Source organism: Trichechus manatus, unplaced genomic scaffold (genome assembly GCF_000243295.1).
Source record: "Trichechus manatus latirostris isolate Lorelei unplaced genomic scaffold, TriManLat1.0 scaffold00020, whole genome shotgun sequence".
Taxonomy (NCBI): domain Eukaryota; kingdom Metazoa; phylum Chordata; class Mammalia; order Sirenia; family Trichechidae; genus Trichechus; species Trichechus manatus.
In genome coordinates, this window is record NW_004443956.1 from 21,108,227 (window position 1) to 21,123,854 (window position 15,628).

Genomic DNA, 15,628 nt, shown 5'->3' on the forward strand with positions numbered 1-15,628 from the left:
TGTGCATGTAGAAATTTTTGAAATGGTGTATCTTTGGCTATGTGTATTTTCACCAAAAAAAAAGGTTGAGAAGTTAGAGGGTTGACATGTTGTGGGGTTGTTAACCAATGTCATAAAACAATATGTGTAAAAAAAAAAAAAATTGAGTGAAACATTGAAAAATAGTATTTTCACAGTTTCAAAGTATCACCCCACAGATGACTTGTAATTTACAAAGAGAATAAGAAATCTTTACAACAGAAAAATCTGAAAGACATCTTCTTAACCCAAAGGTCAAAATAACCAATAGCAGGACAAGCTGACATCATGCGTCCCTAATCGGCACGAGATCATTCCTCCTTGGCACCTATGGTCTTTCATGACAAAATGTCTAACCTGACCCTAATCATGGCCGAACAATCAGATTAGTCCAAAATGAGGAATATTCTACAAAAGAGCTGTCTTGGACTCGTTAAAACATCAGTGTCATAAAGGGAAAAAATGGCTGGGGAACTACTCCAGAATAAAGGAGTCTGAGAGATATAACATTTAAATGTAATGAAAGATCTTTGATTAGATCCTGGATCAAAACTAAAACAAAAACAAGAGATATAATTGGGATAATTTGGTAATTTGACTATGGATTGTATATTAGACAATAGTAATGCATCAGTGTCAAATTTCTATAGTGTGTTAATTATATTTGACTGTCAGCACAATGCCTTGGTTCTTAGATGATACATGTAAGTATTTAGAGGTGAAGTGTTGTGACATTTGCAGCTAACCCTTAAATAGGTCACACATTCACACATACATACAGAAGAGACATTACAAATACAGCAAAACGTTAACAACTAACAATAAACTCTAGCAGTGTATAAATAGGATGCCCAGTTTCTAAATCCCAGGGCATTGGTCTTATGTTGGGAGGAGGAAGGAAAGGGAAGATGGGAGAAGGGGAGAATCAAAAAAGCCAAACCCATTGCCATCAAGTCGATTCCAACTCGTAGCGACCCTATAGGACAGAGTAGAACCGCTCCATAGAGTTTCCAAGGCTGTAACTTCATGGAAGCGGACTGCCACATCGTTCTCTCACTGAGTGACTGGTGGGTTCAAACCACTGACCTTTAGGTTAGCCGCTGAGCACTTAACCATTGTGTCACCAGAGCTCCTGGAGAAGGGGAAAAGAGGGTACAAACAACAGAAATGGGATTCAGTCCTTAGACCAAAATATATTCCATATGGAGTAAAGAGTTAAACATAAAAACTAAAATATAATAGTTTTAGAAGAAAGCATTATATTTACAAGAATGCATTTATGATTTGGGAGTGGGAAAGACCTTTCTAAGTAGGATTAAAAACAAAAAAACACACAAGCCATCCAGACTGATAACTACATAAAATTTCAAAACATCTATACAGGAGGGAAAGTCAAAAGACATTACAATTCAAAGGGCCAGGAACAAATTTTCTTAATATGTGACAAGCAGTTTAAAGAAGAAGGAATATAGATGATGATTATGATGTGAGTACAGATGTATGATTACAGTGCTCAAATTTACTCATAATTAAAGAAAAATGAAACAAAAATAACATGTTTCACTTACTAAATTGGCAAGAATTAAAAAGTTTAATGATAGTTATCTAGTGCCGATGAGAATGAAGAGAAACGGGCATTGTAAACCATTGGTAGAACCAAGAAAGGTGCAATCACTCTAGCTGTTTCCTTCTCTAGAACTCTGTCCTTCTCTAAAAATTTACCCTACAGATATACTCATAGATGTTTGCTAAGACATATTCATTAGTATGTTCACTACAGCACTGCTTATAAGAGAGAAAAAGCAGTGAACAACCCAAGAGTCCACCAGTAAGGAACATGCATGCAATGATTATTACAGGCAGTGACAGAAACCAAGGTAGACATATGTATATGCTGATATAGAAACATTTCCCACATATACAATTACATGAAAAAAGTAAGATGCAAAATATTTTTGTCGAATATTGTTTAAATATGTAAAAGAGAAGAATTAGGTTTGGGAGTTTTTAGAATAATATGGTAAGAATCTTAAACAGTAGTTCCCTTTGCAGAGAGAAAGAGGACAGGAAGAGATTTACTTTTCATTTTAAAATTTTTTATACTATGCGAATTTTCAAACCTAGTATATATAATTTAAAATTTTTTTTATTTCAACAGCAATTATATGTATAGATTTTATCTCATTTTTTATTTTTATGCTTTGTATCCTCTGTTAAGTAAAAATATTTTTAATAAAATAAGTAGTTTTTTAAAAGACCATTCCAGCAAAAGTAGGAAAAGGGGAAAAGGCAACAATAAAGGCAAAGGTAAGATAAAAGGAAGGTAAAGGTGAGAAGGTAAGAAGGTAAGGACTAAAATATAGCAGTGTTTACAGCAAATATGATTGACATAAATTTCCCTATTAACAAACTCTTGGATTACAGTAAAAAAAATTAGTTAATAGGTGCTTTTTAGAGATACATTTGAAACAAAAATGTTCTATCTAAAGGGATGCTCAAAGATAAACGAGGCAAATGCAAAAATACAATAAAAAGTCACAATAAAATGAATGAATTTGAAAGTGTATTTAGAAATCTAGAATCTAAATTACAGGCTATTTGAGTATTCATGACAATGAGAACCCTGATATATTCAGTGGTATGTAGCTAAAGCTGCACTTTGAGGAAAATAGTGTCAAGTACATTTATTATTGAACAAGAAAGATTTAAAATAATGATCCATTCAAGGAAGAAAGCTGGGAAAACAACACAATGAAATAAAATAAAAAACTAGGAAGTAATTAAAGTAAAAGTATAAAAAAGTAATTCATTAGGAAAAAAGTAAAGCTATTGGCAAGTGAAACCAATAGCTGGTATTTTTGGAAAGAAAAAACTGTAAGCTAAATATCTCACTAAGATTTAAAAACAAAGGCAAACAAACAAAACAACTCTGAGATAAAGTCTCATCAGGGTTAAAACAAATTAGATAAAGCAGAACGCAGACATATAGGAAGTAAGGTATAGTCATATATTTGGAAATCGTTTCAAAGTTCTAAGAAACTACTGTATACAACTTCATGACACTAAATCTGAAAAGGCAATTGAAATTACATTATTAGAAGTGATCAAATTAAAGATAAATATGCAATAATCAATTGTTTCCTCTATAGCAGCAGTAAGCAGATATAAAGTGCAATGGGAAATGATCCCTTTCATAATAGCTAATACTTAAAAATAAACTTAACAAAGAATGTGCAAGACAGTGATAAGAAAAAACTTTTTCTGATGAAGTAAAAGCCTTGAGTAAAATGATTGACATTTCATGTTGGATGTGAGTAAAAAATTCCATTTTCCCCATTTTACATAAATTTAATGTAACTTCTGTCTAACTCCCAAAGGAGGAGGATTGATCATGCACTTGGAATTTTACAGATTAATTCTCAAGTTTATCTGAAAGAGTATGAATAGCTAATAATTTTTTTAAAGAAAGATTGATGGGGTGTAACAGCCTTGTTAGATATCAAAAAATATATATAATTTTGGTAATTAAGATTCTTGTGCATTAATAGACAAAAGATTGATGAAACAGTAGAAACTCACACATCCAGGTAGACAAAAATTATTAGTCTATAGTAAAGGTGATACTTCAGATCAGTGGAGAAAAAGATTAATTGGGAAAATCAATTTGGGGAATAGGTCATTCATACAGGGAGAAAAAGAGCCTTACTTCATACCACATCCCCAAATGGATTAAATGTTTAAATACTTTCAAAATGAATAAATAAAACTAATATAATAAAATAGACTGTACTTACTGGGTACCTGCTCTTTGCCTGTACTTTGTTAGGCTTGGGGAGATAATAGCGAGGATGGCAAATACCATGACCATAATAGAATTCTGTACAGTTCAGAAAGCTATTAAGTGGTGAGTCTGGAGCTCAGGTTCATTTGTCTGACTCTGTATTCTGACTGATTGCTTCAATGGCTTTTACTCGTCTCAGAGGCTGGACTTTAGAAAAACAATGCAAGAATACATTTGATGGTTATTTGTCCTTGTTGACAAGGCAAAATTACAACCTTTATTTGAATTTTTAGTAAAAATGGAATATTTGCTTATATATTAAAGTTTAGGGGTTGTGACTATTTTCTTGTGCTTTTTTAAAAGATGCAATCATGTGAGTGGAATAAATATTTTCCAGTTCAAACCTAGAACAGCTTATTAACCAATAATTGAGAGACATATAAAATAGCCACACCCTGACTTAGTAAGACAGAAAGGAAGCAACATCCACAGAGGGGCTTTTATCTTAGTTTAATAATATATACTATTTTATAAAAGTAATTAATATCATTTTTCTAATGATAGAAACAGAATTTAATTATTTTCATTAAGATACAAACTTGTATGTATCAGTTAAAAATATGTTTGGATTGTTTTCCTTTACATACCTATAAAAATATTTTTGTGTAATGTAAGTTTGTAAGTACAACAAGTTTTTAACCACAGATTAAAATATTTAAAATAAAAATATAACTGTTGGGCTTGGTTCTCAACTCATACTTCCGTATTTCGCTGTATTCATCCTTACTTTGTACTTTTGAAAGTTTTTCGGAACTGAAAATGTGTACTAAAATGAAGTCCTACTTAGAGATGAACCAGTGTCTATAGTCTTCCTAGTAATATATCCATTAAAAATAATAATAAATTCCAAAGCTAAAGTGAACAATGACTTTATCGGGGCTCCTTTGGGTTAAGACTGGCTTTGGAATAGTTAGAGACATTCCACAGATGCCAGGTTTTCTCTTGCCTTTCAGCTTTACTACACTATTGAGACCTAGTTTGGGAAGTCGCTTTCTGTCTTTTCACACGCCTGTTTACCCCACTACCCTCCCCCAGCTCAAATGTGCATGGAACTTTAGATCTATGAACTACTAAAGACTTAATGTTTAAGTTGTAGAAATTGGAATTTTAAAAAGCAAGATGTGCAGTAATTAGTAGTATCAAATATGGTAAGTTCTTAATTATCTGTGGGACAACAACAATTTTTTAATCTAGGGGTGACGTGTGCAACCACAGACCATGTTTCTAAACCCTATTTCCGTTCTGAGCACTGGTGAATGTGAAATTAATGGAAATTAATTTTATTATTTTTAATCTAAAAAAATTGAAATTACAGATTACTAGGAGAAATAAATGATATAATACATTCCAAAGTTAAATATAGATAAATGTTGGATCTACTGCCTCCACTAGTCAATAAAATCAAGAAGTTGTAACTGATTCTCCTTTCTCTCCAAATATCCATTTAAATTCTGTATTCCAGTGGTTTCCAGACTTTTGGACTTAACAGAACTGTGAAAAAGAAATTTGGGGCTCTGATACAGTCGTTGCCAACTTTTTAAGTTTTTATTTTACCAAGTGGGAGTTAAAAAACAAAACAAGTATACCACATATACCATCAGAATCATTTCATAAAAGACAGACCACTTTAACACCAGACAAGTAGGAAGTAATAAAGGACATTCCTTACATGGAAAACATTTAGCTTTATAAAAGTGTCATTCCACTAAACTGACTTTTTTTCTTCGCTGAAGACGGCTGAAAACCTCTTTGCCATACTTGGAAACTGCTGTTTTAGACCAAAGATAACTTACCTTAGGGAAAAAAATCTAATCAATAGGAAAGAAAGCCAGAGAGGGATAATAGTTTGATATTTTTAGACACAATAAATTAGGAAGTACTTGTTTCTTTTATATGTTTCAAGATCTAGCCGAGATGGGTATGTTTTTAATACTTTAGATTAGCTCAGGTCATTCTATTTTTATAAATTTATCTTCCTTGTAAAAAACACTGTGGCCTTGCATTTTTACTCCTCTTTTACAGGGAGAGTTAGGCTTTTTCTTATTTTAGTTTCCATGCATCTACTGGGTGTTAACTAGTTAATAAAATACAGGGTCATCTTTCTACAAATAGGAATGCTTCCATCATTGAGAATTTCTTTTCAGAAACGTTCCTTGCTTTAAAATATCTTTAGTATGTTCCTAACAAAACTGAACCACAGCAAACTTAAAAGTGATGGGAAGAACAATGTAAGTTCTTTTAAATACATTGAAGTCTTGTGGTAAGAACTAAAAAGGTCAGATGTTGAGTTTTATACTCTTAGGTAAGTGTCAGAGAATTAAAATTCAGTCAAAATGCCTTTGTCAGAGACTGTGTTTGAGTTGTCCGGGGATGATACAGTAGTCCTGATACACTCACCCATTGAGGTTTTGACTAACACAGATCAAAGAGGCTCAGAAAGGTCACTAAGGCTGTTATGCTAATATCTATCACCAGTGTGTACAGAAAGCCAAGAGTGTTGCCCAGAATGCAGTGGTGTGGTCCTTGAATACCTTTGATCCTTATCTAGAAATTCTGCTAGCATATGTCATATAATTGAGCTATGATCTTTTATTGCTGCAATTAAAACTTTTCAAATGCATTAAATTATCTCCACCCAAGCTAAACGTCCTGCCCATTGTTTAAAAAGTTAGGTTAGTGCTGTGTAAAGTGATGGGGTTGGCTTTAAGTTCTCCCGCTCCCCACACTCTTCTTGCAGGTGATCTCGCTTACAATTTTCATCTAAATCTCACCAAACAGCATAATGGTCTGAAAGTTTGTTTAGTCATTTGACTTCCTTTATCACATAGAGATGGCAAACATTCTGTTGCTAACTTGAAGTGGCTCCAAGCAGCAAGACTGGAAGGATATTAAACCAGTAAAAGCTTATCAACTGATTCATTGATATGCTGTAAATTCCAGGCTTTTCATTTTGCTTTTGAGGGTTGCCATAAGTCAACACATTAGTAAGCAATTTGCTGACATTAAGATGGATTACTTAAAAGGTAGACAAAGTTCACCTGGGTACTTTTGTTAGTTTTTTTTTTTTTTTTAACGTTTAGCTGGTTTGTTACTTGTGACCAGAAATTTCTTTGCATTATCAATAACCCAAACTCTTAATTACTTGAGTTATCAAGTAAATGAAATATATGAGACTTAAAAGGAAAAATATATTAAGATATTCTTTTTCAAATTGAAAATTTTTATGTATTTTGTGTATTTCTATAGTAGTTGTTATTGTGAGCTGTCAATTCCAACTCATAGTGACATTACAGGACAGAGTAAAACTGCCCCACAGGGTTTCCAAGGCTGTAATCTTTATGGAAGCAGATTGGAAGGTTGGTAGATTTGAACTGCCAACCTTTCGGTTAGCAGCTGAGTGCTGAACCACTGCGCCACCAGGGCTCCTTTATTTCTATAGGATTAATAATATTAGCCATTAGTTAAAAAACTAAAACCCAGTTGTCAATTATTTTTTGCCAGATCTGGCCCTTTTAATTACTAAGGTCATCTGGCCCATATAAACAGTGAGGAAGTAAATGAAGAAGGAACCTTGAACAATAAGAATTTAACATTTAAGAAATATTTAATGATAGCTACACTTAGGACAATACTTTGAATTGACTAGAATAGGTAGTCGGTTGTTGATTTGACTTTTAGAAATATTATCTTTGTTAATTTTCAGATACTTGAAGTTACAAGAATAAGGACAATCATACTGGTTCACTTTTACAAATTTGCCACAAGAATATGTGCTAATGTCAGTGTTAAAAGCTAGATGTTGATGTTCTATTGAATCTTGACACTGGAAGTAACTTCAGAATCATTCCAGTCTGGCAGTCTTCTGCATCTTTTTTTACATCATCAGAAAGGGAATTCTCCTGCCCTCCGTTGGCATGTGTACGTTTTAGCCACAGATGTGTCCTCATTTCTAATCGATTGCAAACCTTCAGTAAAAAATTCTTACGGAATAATACTACAGGCTGCTGTGCTAAGGGCCGTACAAAGATGAATCAGGTGACTCACTGAATTTAAGGTACTTATTTGAGAAGATAAGAAATACACACAGGAAAAAGATAACTCCAGCTAGTGGGTGAGAAGTGTCAGGTGAAGGGGACAGAAGTACGCTTTAAGAGTAAGAGAAGAGAGGCGAGGAAAGAAACCACTAGACTGGGAATCCGTATGTAGAATTTTCAGCAGTCATTCATATAAATGAAATCATGGAAACAAAAATATAACAATTTTTCATTGACTGAATAAACTAGTATGGCCAGAACATAAGATTCATATAAGAAAGTACTGAGGGAAAGGACTGGAAAGTGCTTATGAGGGGCTTTGGCTTATAGATGGTAGAAAACTATTGAAAGATTTTGATCAATCAAATCACATGGTGAAAATAGTCTTCTAAGAAGACAACACTGAGGACATACAACCTGGATTGTCAGAAAGCAAGGCTGATGGCAGAACGACAGGCTGGGAAGCAGCCTGGGCTCCAGTGACCTGCGGTTCTAAGTCCTGCCACACTTTTCCATCCTTTGACTCTACATATTCCCTGCCTCTTCTTCCACTAATCCCCTACTCAACTCCTCAATCTTTCCAGAGTCCCTTCAGTCACCTCCCTCTTTCTCTTGCTCCCATTACGTATCCCAAGTCCTCTACTACGGTACTCCACACATCACATTGTAATTATTTGTTTCTGTGCCTGCTTTTTCCTGCAAAATTTAAGTTCCTTGTTGGTAAGACCATGAATTAGTCACCTTTGTATTCTCAGGTCTACTATTTTAAGGCCCAACCCCTTTAGGAATTGTCATAATCATTTTTATCATTCACAATGCATGGTAAATTAACAGTTAAAATTATTTAGTTTATATTGAATAAAATTTATTTTAATAACGTTTAACTACCATTAAAGTGTTATTTTTCTCATTTAAGAAATGCTGCTTAATTTGTTTAAATTAAATAAGAAAGTATGATTTGCTAGCAAATTTGAAAGTGATATATTTTTTAGGCAGGCTGAATAGATATTAAAATATAAATTGAAATTTAACTGTGTGTAATAGCATTAAAGGAGCCCTAGTGGTGCAGTGGTTAAGAATTCGGCTACTAACTAAAAGGTCAGCAGCTCGAATCCACCAGCACTCCTTGGAAACCCTATGGGGCAGTTCTCCTCTGTCCTGTAGGGTCGCTATGAATTGGAATCGACTCGACAGCAACAGTTTTGGTTTTTAATAGCATTAAAACGAATCAAAACTGCTGTCATAGACTGACACTTGGAGTTTGTGCACTTTGCAAAACCTAATTCTAAGTGATAACTAACAGTAGGATTTAAGCTCCTATTCACAAGCTCTTCTGCACAGATCCACAGGGTGGGCGTCAATAGTCCTCGTCCATCCATTCATACATTCATCAAGTGCGTGGTGATGGTCTCAGTGTGGGCGTGGATAGCCCTCGTCCATCCATTCGTTTGTTCATCATGTGTGCAGTGATGGTCTCAGTGTAGGTGGGGGTGGTCCTCATCCATCCATTCATTCATTCATTCATCAAATGTGCAGTGATTGTCTATGCTGGTTCCTGCCCGAGGTGCTGGAGGAACTAGAGCTAGCTATCTGCTGCAAGTGTACCCTGCCTTCAGGGAGTGGGATGAGAGGGGCAATTAATAAAATATTTTGTTAAAAATATAAATTTAAAGAAGTAATAAGTGTCATGAATAAAAATATAAACAGAGTAAGAGGACAGAGAATAAGTTGGGAAACAAGGTTTTTTAAATAAGGTGAAAATTGCTGAGGAGATAAAATTTGAACAAAAACCTAAATGGAGAGAATGACCACCCCAAAATCCAACAGAAAATGTTCCAGGCAAAGGGAAGAGCAAGTGCTGATACCCTGAAACAGGTGTTCGCCATATTTCAGGAATGGAAGTCCAGTATGGCTAAAGTGATTGTTCCAATATCATGGGAAACCCTTGGAGAGTTGTGAGCAGGAGAAATACTGAGGTGATCTGATTTACAGTTTCTAAAGATGGCTTTGTTGAGTGGTAAGCAGATTATGGGGAGGGTTTGGAATTACAAACAGACCCATTATGAGGCTTTTGCATTAGTGAGAGATGGTGGCTTGGACTGAGGTGGTTGCTGCGGAAATTAGGAGAGTGTTCACGTTTAAGAAATGTTTCAGAGGTAGACTAATAGGATTTGCTGATGAATTGGATTGGGGGTTTGAGGAAAAGAGGGGAATCAGGTTTACTCCTAGGATTTTGGCCTAAGTAACTGATACCATAGACAGGGATAGAGAAGACTAGAGAGAGGCAGGTTTGGGGAGTGGTAAATCAGAGTTACGTTTTAGATATGTTAAGTTTGAGATGCCTATTCGATATGAAGGTGAAAGGGTCAGGAGGCAATTGGATGTACAGAGTTGGAGCTCAGGGGAGAGGAGGTGCAAAGTTCTATGAAGATTATTTAAAGGATCTCACTCTATAAAAGTATTTAAAACCATAGGAGTATGTGAGATCCCCTAAAGGAAAAGAAGTGATAGAGAAGAGGACCTAGGATCAAGCCCTGACATGAGTCACATGAGGGGGCTGAGAAGTGGCTAGTGAATCAAGAGGGAAATCAAGAAGACAGTCGTGTCTTGGAAGCCAAATATATAAATCATTTCAAAAAATAGGGAATCACCAGTTGTAATAAATGATGCTGAGAAGTTGAACCCAATGAATACTGAGAAGTAACCATTAAATTTTGTATGAGGCCATCACTGGTCACCTCAGTAACAGTGGTTTCTCCGGAGTGGTGAGAACAAAAGCCAGATTGGAGTGGGAGGAGGAGGACCTAAGGGCGGCCATGGAGAATGTGAGGGCAGACAGTCTTTTTTTACCATAAAGAAATAAGGGAGTGCTGATAGTGGCAGAGAAATCTAGGGATATTTTGCTTGTTTTTAAGATGTGAGGTATTCTAGCAGGTTTGTATGTTGATGGAAAGATTCAAAAGAGAAGGAGATACTGATGTAGGAGAGTGTGAGATTATTTATAAAGGCAAAGTTCTTGGTTAGATAGGAGCAGGTAGGGTCTAGTATTAAGTGGACATTTTCAGACAAACAAGGCCTGGGAGAGTTTGCCACTAAAATAACTTCATTAAAGGAAATTCTTAAGGATGCATTTCATGAAGTAATAAAATGATCCCAGATGGCAAGTCTGAGATGTGAGGAGGGAGTGCAAAAAAAGTGGTAAAAATGTTGATAAATAGACACTTATTCTGCAAAACAAAAATAATAATGTGGTATGGGTTTAAAGGGGAGAGAGAGGGTTTCAATACATGGCAATAATAATATAAATCAGAAGAACATTGGGTTAAAGGGTTCTAAGATCCTTGTATTTGAGAGGATAAAAATACTAACTTCAGACTTCAATAATTTAAGTATGCATTTCTAAGGTAATAGCAAAAAGAACAGAAACAGGGAACCTAGAGTACTAGAAACAGAACAACAAGCATGCAATTAAAGAGAATGTTGACACGTTGTGGAAAATGTAACTAATGTCATGACCCATTTGTGTAGAAATTGTCAATGGGAACTAATTTGCTATGTGAACTTTCACCAAAACACCGTAAAATATTATTTAAAAAAAAAAAAGAATAGAAACAGAATTTTAACCTTCAAAGTAATAAAGATAAAAAATGGAAGCAGAAATTAAAAGAAACAAATGGCAGCAAAAATACAAAACAAGATGGAATTATAATTCATAATATGTCAACATTTACATAAATTTGAGCAAATGCTCCAATAAAAAAAAATCCAATTACATGTTATTTAGAAAAGATGCATGAAAACCAAGTTTAAAAAAATAAAAGGAAAAGTATTTACCAGGAAAACGCTAACAAAGAGAGCTGTAGTACTGATATCATACAAAATAGATTTTAAAGCAAAAGCATTATTAGAGACAAAGACATAGAACACTGTGCCCAGCAATTCTTTCAAAGTACAAATGGATCATTTATTAAATAATGACCACATATTGGACCATAATGCAAATTTCATTGTAGTTTAAGGAGTTTAAAATATGTAGACCATGGTCTCTAACCACAATGTACTTAGGCATAAATAAAAATGAAAAGATAACTAGAAATATCTCACAAATTTGAAAATTAACAAACACAGTCCTAAATAACCTTTTGGTCGAAGAAGAAATTATAATAGAAATTAGAAAATATTTTAAACTGAATAGCAAAAATGCATATCAAAACTAGTGGGGATATGACTGAAGCAATATTTATTTCCTCTATACTAGGCATCCTTTGCAGAACCAAACATCTGAATACAGAATTCGTTTGCAATTATTATATATTATATCTTAAGCATCATATTTGCTTTTTGTTACAGTATACCAATTACCATTAAGAGTGAAGTATTAAGCACTAAGATCTACCCTCACCCCAGATTTATTTGTTGTATTTGCATAACTGACAAGTCTAATTTTTCAACAAGTATTTAATAAGTGCCTGCTGTGGACAATGCAAGTCCCTGGTGGCACAAATGGTTTGCACTCAGCTAGTAACTGAGAGGTGGTTCGAATCCACCCAGCAGTGCTGTGGAAGAAAGGCCTAATGATCCACTTTCATCAGATTAAAAACCAGTTGCTGTGGAGTCAATTCTGACTCATGGCAACACCATATATTGCAGAGTAGAACTGCCCTCCGTAGTGTTTTCATGACTGTGACATTTCAGAAGCAGATTGCCAGGTCTTTCTTCCGAGGTGCCACCCAGGGACTCCTCTGTAATATCCTCTTACCAATATATATACCTCCTTTAGAAACTCAGCCAGAAATGTTCTCTGATGTCATATTCAGCCTTGAATAGTCACCATGTCTTATTTCCTTTATGTAGAATGTAAATTCCTGGAGGGGAAGGAATGTTGTATTTAATATTGAAAAGATTTTTAAAAATCTAAAACCTTTGCCGTCTAGTTGATTCCAACTCTTGGCAACCTCATGTTTTAGAGAGTAGGACTGCACTCCGTAGGGTTTTCTTGGCTGTAATCTTTATGGAAGCAGACCTCCAGTTCTTTCTTCCGTGGTGCTGCTGGGTGGGTTCCACCCTACAACATTTTGATGAGGAGCGGAGCACAAACTGTTTGCATGACCCAGGGAGCCACTGAAAATACCATATAGTATTTTTTAAAGGGTTTTTCACATCTGTTATTCAATCTTTAAATCCTCTCAAGGTCTTAATACAATGCATTGACCACATCAAAACCCAGAGCTGTTGCCATCCAGTTGATTCTGACTCACGGTAGCCCCATGTGTGTCAGAGGAGAACTGTGCTTCATAAGGTTTTCAATGGCTGTATCTTATAGAGTGAAAAACAAAAAAAATCAAACCCGTTGCAAAGAAATGTAAGCTGGCTTTGGTTTCCAAAGCCTGGTGACAGCTCTAGGAGATGGTAGCACTAAGCAGTAAAAACCCTCCACAGAGATTAGAGTTCATGGCTCCAGAGCAGGGTGACAATGGGATGCAGTTTTTAAAATTCTAATTCATCTCTCAATTTTTAATTTCAAATGTATTATTTGGGCTTACAACCAAGGAACTTTTTTGATAATATGTCCATATATATTATCTGGATTTGTAGTTTAAGTAATTAGTCACATGGATCTTTTCCCAAAAAGTATTATTCCTAAAACAGAGATTTGAGGAAAGTTAGTAAAATAGACTATTGGGACTCAAGAAAGTTCTTCCCTTAAGCCTATCTGAAAACTTTTAAAATCGATGTATAAGTTTGCCCTTCCTGTCTTTGTCTTTTTCAGTTCACAGAAATCAGTCACCGAATATTATGTTCATACGATACAAATATAGATGAGCTCTTTTTAGAAATCGATCACTGCTTAGCTATAAACAGAAGCATTCTTCAGCAGCTGGAGGAAAAGTGTGGTCGTGAAATTACAGAAGAGGACTGGGAGAAAATTCAAGTTCAGGTAGGTTTAGCGTGATGGCCTCATCAATAAGCGCTCTGGTCACCAAGAGCATGGAACATAGTGACATTGGAACGGAAGCTCAGCTAGATTAATTTTACCAGTTTCTGGGGTGCTCATTTTAGGGTACAGCCTGTGGTGCCACGCCCAGAACCCTCTGCCTGGCTGTGGCCTGGCACGGCGATGGGCTCCCTTGAGAACAGAAATTATTTCCAAGGTCCCTTCAATTAAAAATTCTGATTTAATGATGCCATTTTATGAAAAATGAAAACATTTAAGAAAAAGAAACCTGCCATATACGTTACCTTCATGGAAAGTTTTCCTGGAAGTCCTAGCTTGTCCTTCTCTTGCATCCATAGTAGCCCATGGGAACTCTGAAATAACTGTAAAAAACCAAGACAAGGGAAAAACTTACTTAAAAAAATTAGGAGAATTTATAAAGAAGTTTAGCAGCTACTTAGAGTCAACTAGTTTGAGAAATACTACTCTTTATTGCTTAATCAAAAGGAAATTATTAATATTTATCATTTTATAAAATATTTTTGTTTTAAAGTTGTGTATTAGAGAAGGATTTCTATGCCCCCTCCGTTTTTCTTAAGAATAATAGATATAATGTTATTTCGTTATTTTAACACAGAATGAAACTATTTTTAAAAAAAGATACGAGTCTCGGTGTCTATTTCTCATTTAAATTAAGTAATTTTCTATTATGATGACACAAATAGCCCCCATAATGAAACTCATTTCTTTTCCTGTGTTACAGGCACTGCATCAGGAGATCAGTGAATGCTCCATTTGCCTCACCCCACTCTCATTTAACAGCAATTTCCAAAGTGCACCTTCTGGGAAAAGTCCTAACCAGCCTTCTCGTGAGACTGTTCTCTTGTCTTGCTCACATATATTCCATCACACTTGTCTTCTCGCTTTAGAAGAGTTTTCCTTGGGAGAAATATATACTTGTCCTCTGTGCCGCTCTTGCTATCAAAAGAAAATTCTTGAATACTGAATTCATATTCAGGAAAAATGATATAATTCTGGGGGGAAAAAATTACCTTAATTTTGGAAGAATTACATGAGTTTGGGGTTAAGTACTATAGTATAATCAGTTCTCCAAAGAAATAAGCTATTAGCAGTTGTGCATAAGAAATCTAACTATATTTTAAAAGCTGGCTACTCATCCAGTCTTAGTCTTTTGTCTATAAAAAGCAAGTTCAAATTCATGAGTTTAGTAAGTTGAAATAAATGAGGAGTTGTAAGAAAACTGAGACCCAGAGCTTTTATAATTTGCTGATTCGTTATGCTTCTAATTGATCAGTTGGGGTTGCTTATAAGAACCTTAAAATTACTGACCACTTGTCAGTTCCAGTTGGCACCAAGAGGGTGTACCAGATTTTCTATAGCACGCTATCTTTTGAGGCCAGGCCCAAGAGCATTGTTACTTAAAATATAGTAGCTAGTGTCTGACCAACAAACTAACAAACTAAAAGCACTCTTTAAATATGTTCTAATGTTTTCCATCAAGTGTTTTAAAGCCCCATGCTATCCCTAATATTTGTTTTGTAATAATTGCTTTGTTTCTATGTAATATATTACTGTTGTCTTTGAGCACTTTGAATATATAAACCAAAAATATAAAAATAAAATATTCAGTGGTATTTAATGTTCCAACATCAGAAAATGGCAAGTCAAATTTTAATGACTTACAACAATTTATACCTATTTAGCTCATACATAAAGAAAACCAAGAAAATCTTTGATAAGTGTTTTTGACCTCGATTTTGAATGGAATCTTGCAATAAA

General features: G+C 34.8%; 1 protein-coding gene across 1 annotated transcript in view; it reads left to right on the forward strand.

Moving 5' to 3' along the window:
* Window positions 1-15,070, forward strand: part of RNF32 (ring finger protein 32) — a 51,240-nt gene extending 36,170 nt beyond the window's left edge. The window contains exons 7-8 of the mRNA XM_004372787.2: window positions 13,664-13,831; window positions 14,592-15,070. Coding sequence (XP_004372844.1) covers window positions 13,664-13,831; window positions 14,592-14,834 — 411 coding nt within the window. The 3' untranslated portion in view covers window positions 14,835-15,070. The remainder of the gene's footprint in view (window positions 1-13,663; window positions 13,832-14,591) is intronic.
* The last annotated feature ends 558 nt before the right edge of the window (window positions 15,071-15,628 follow it).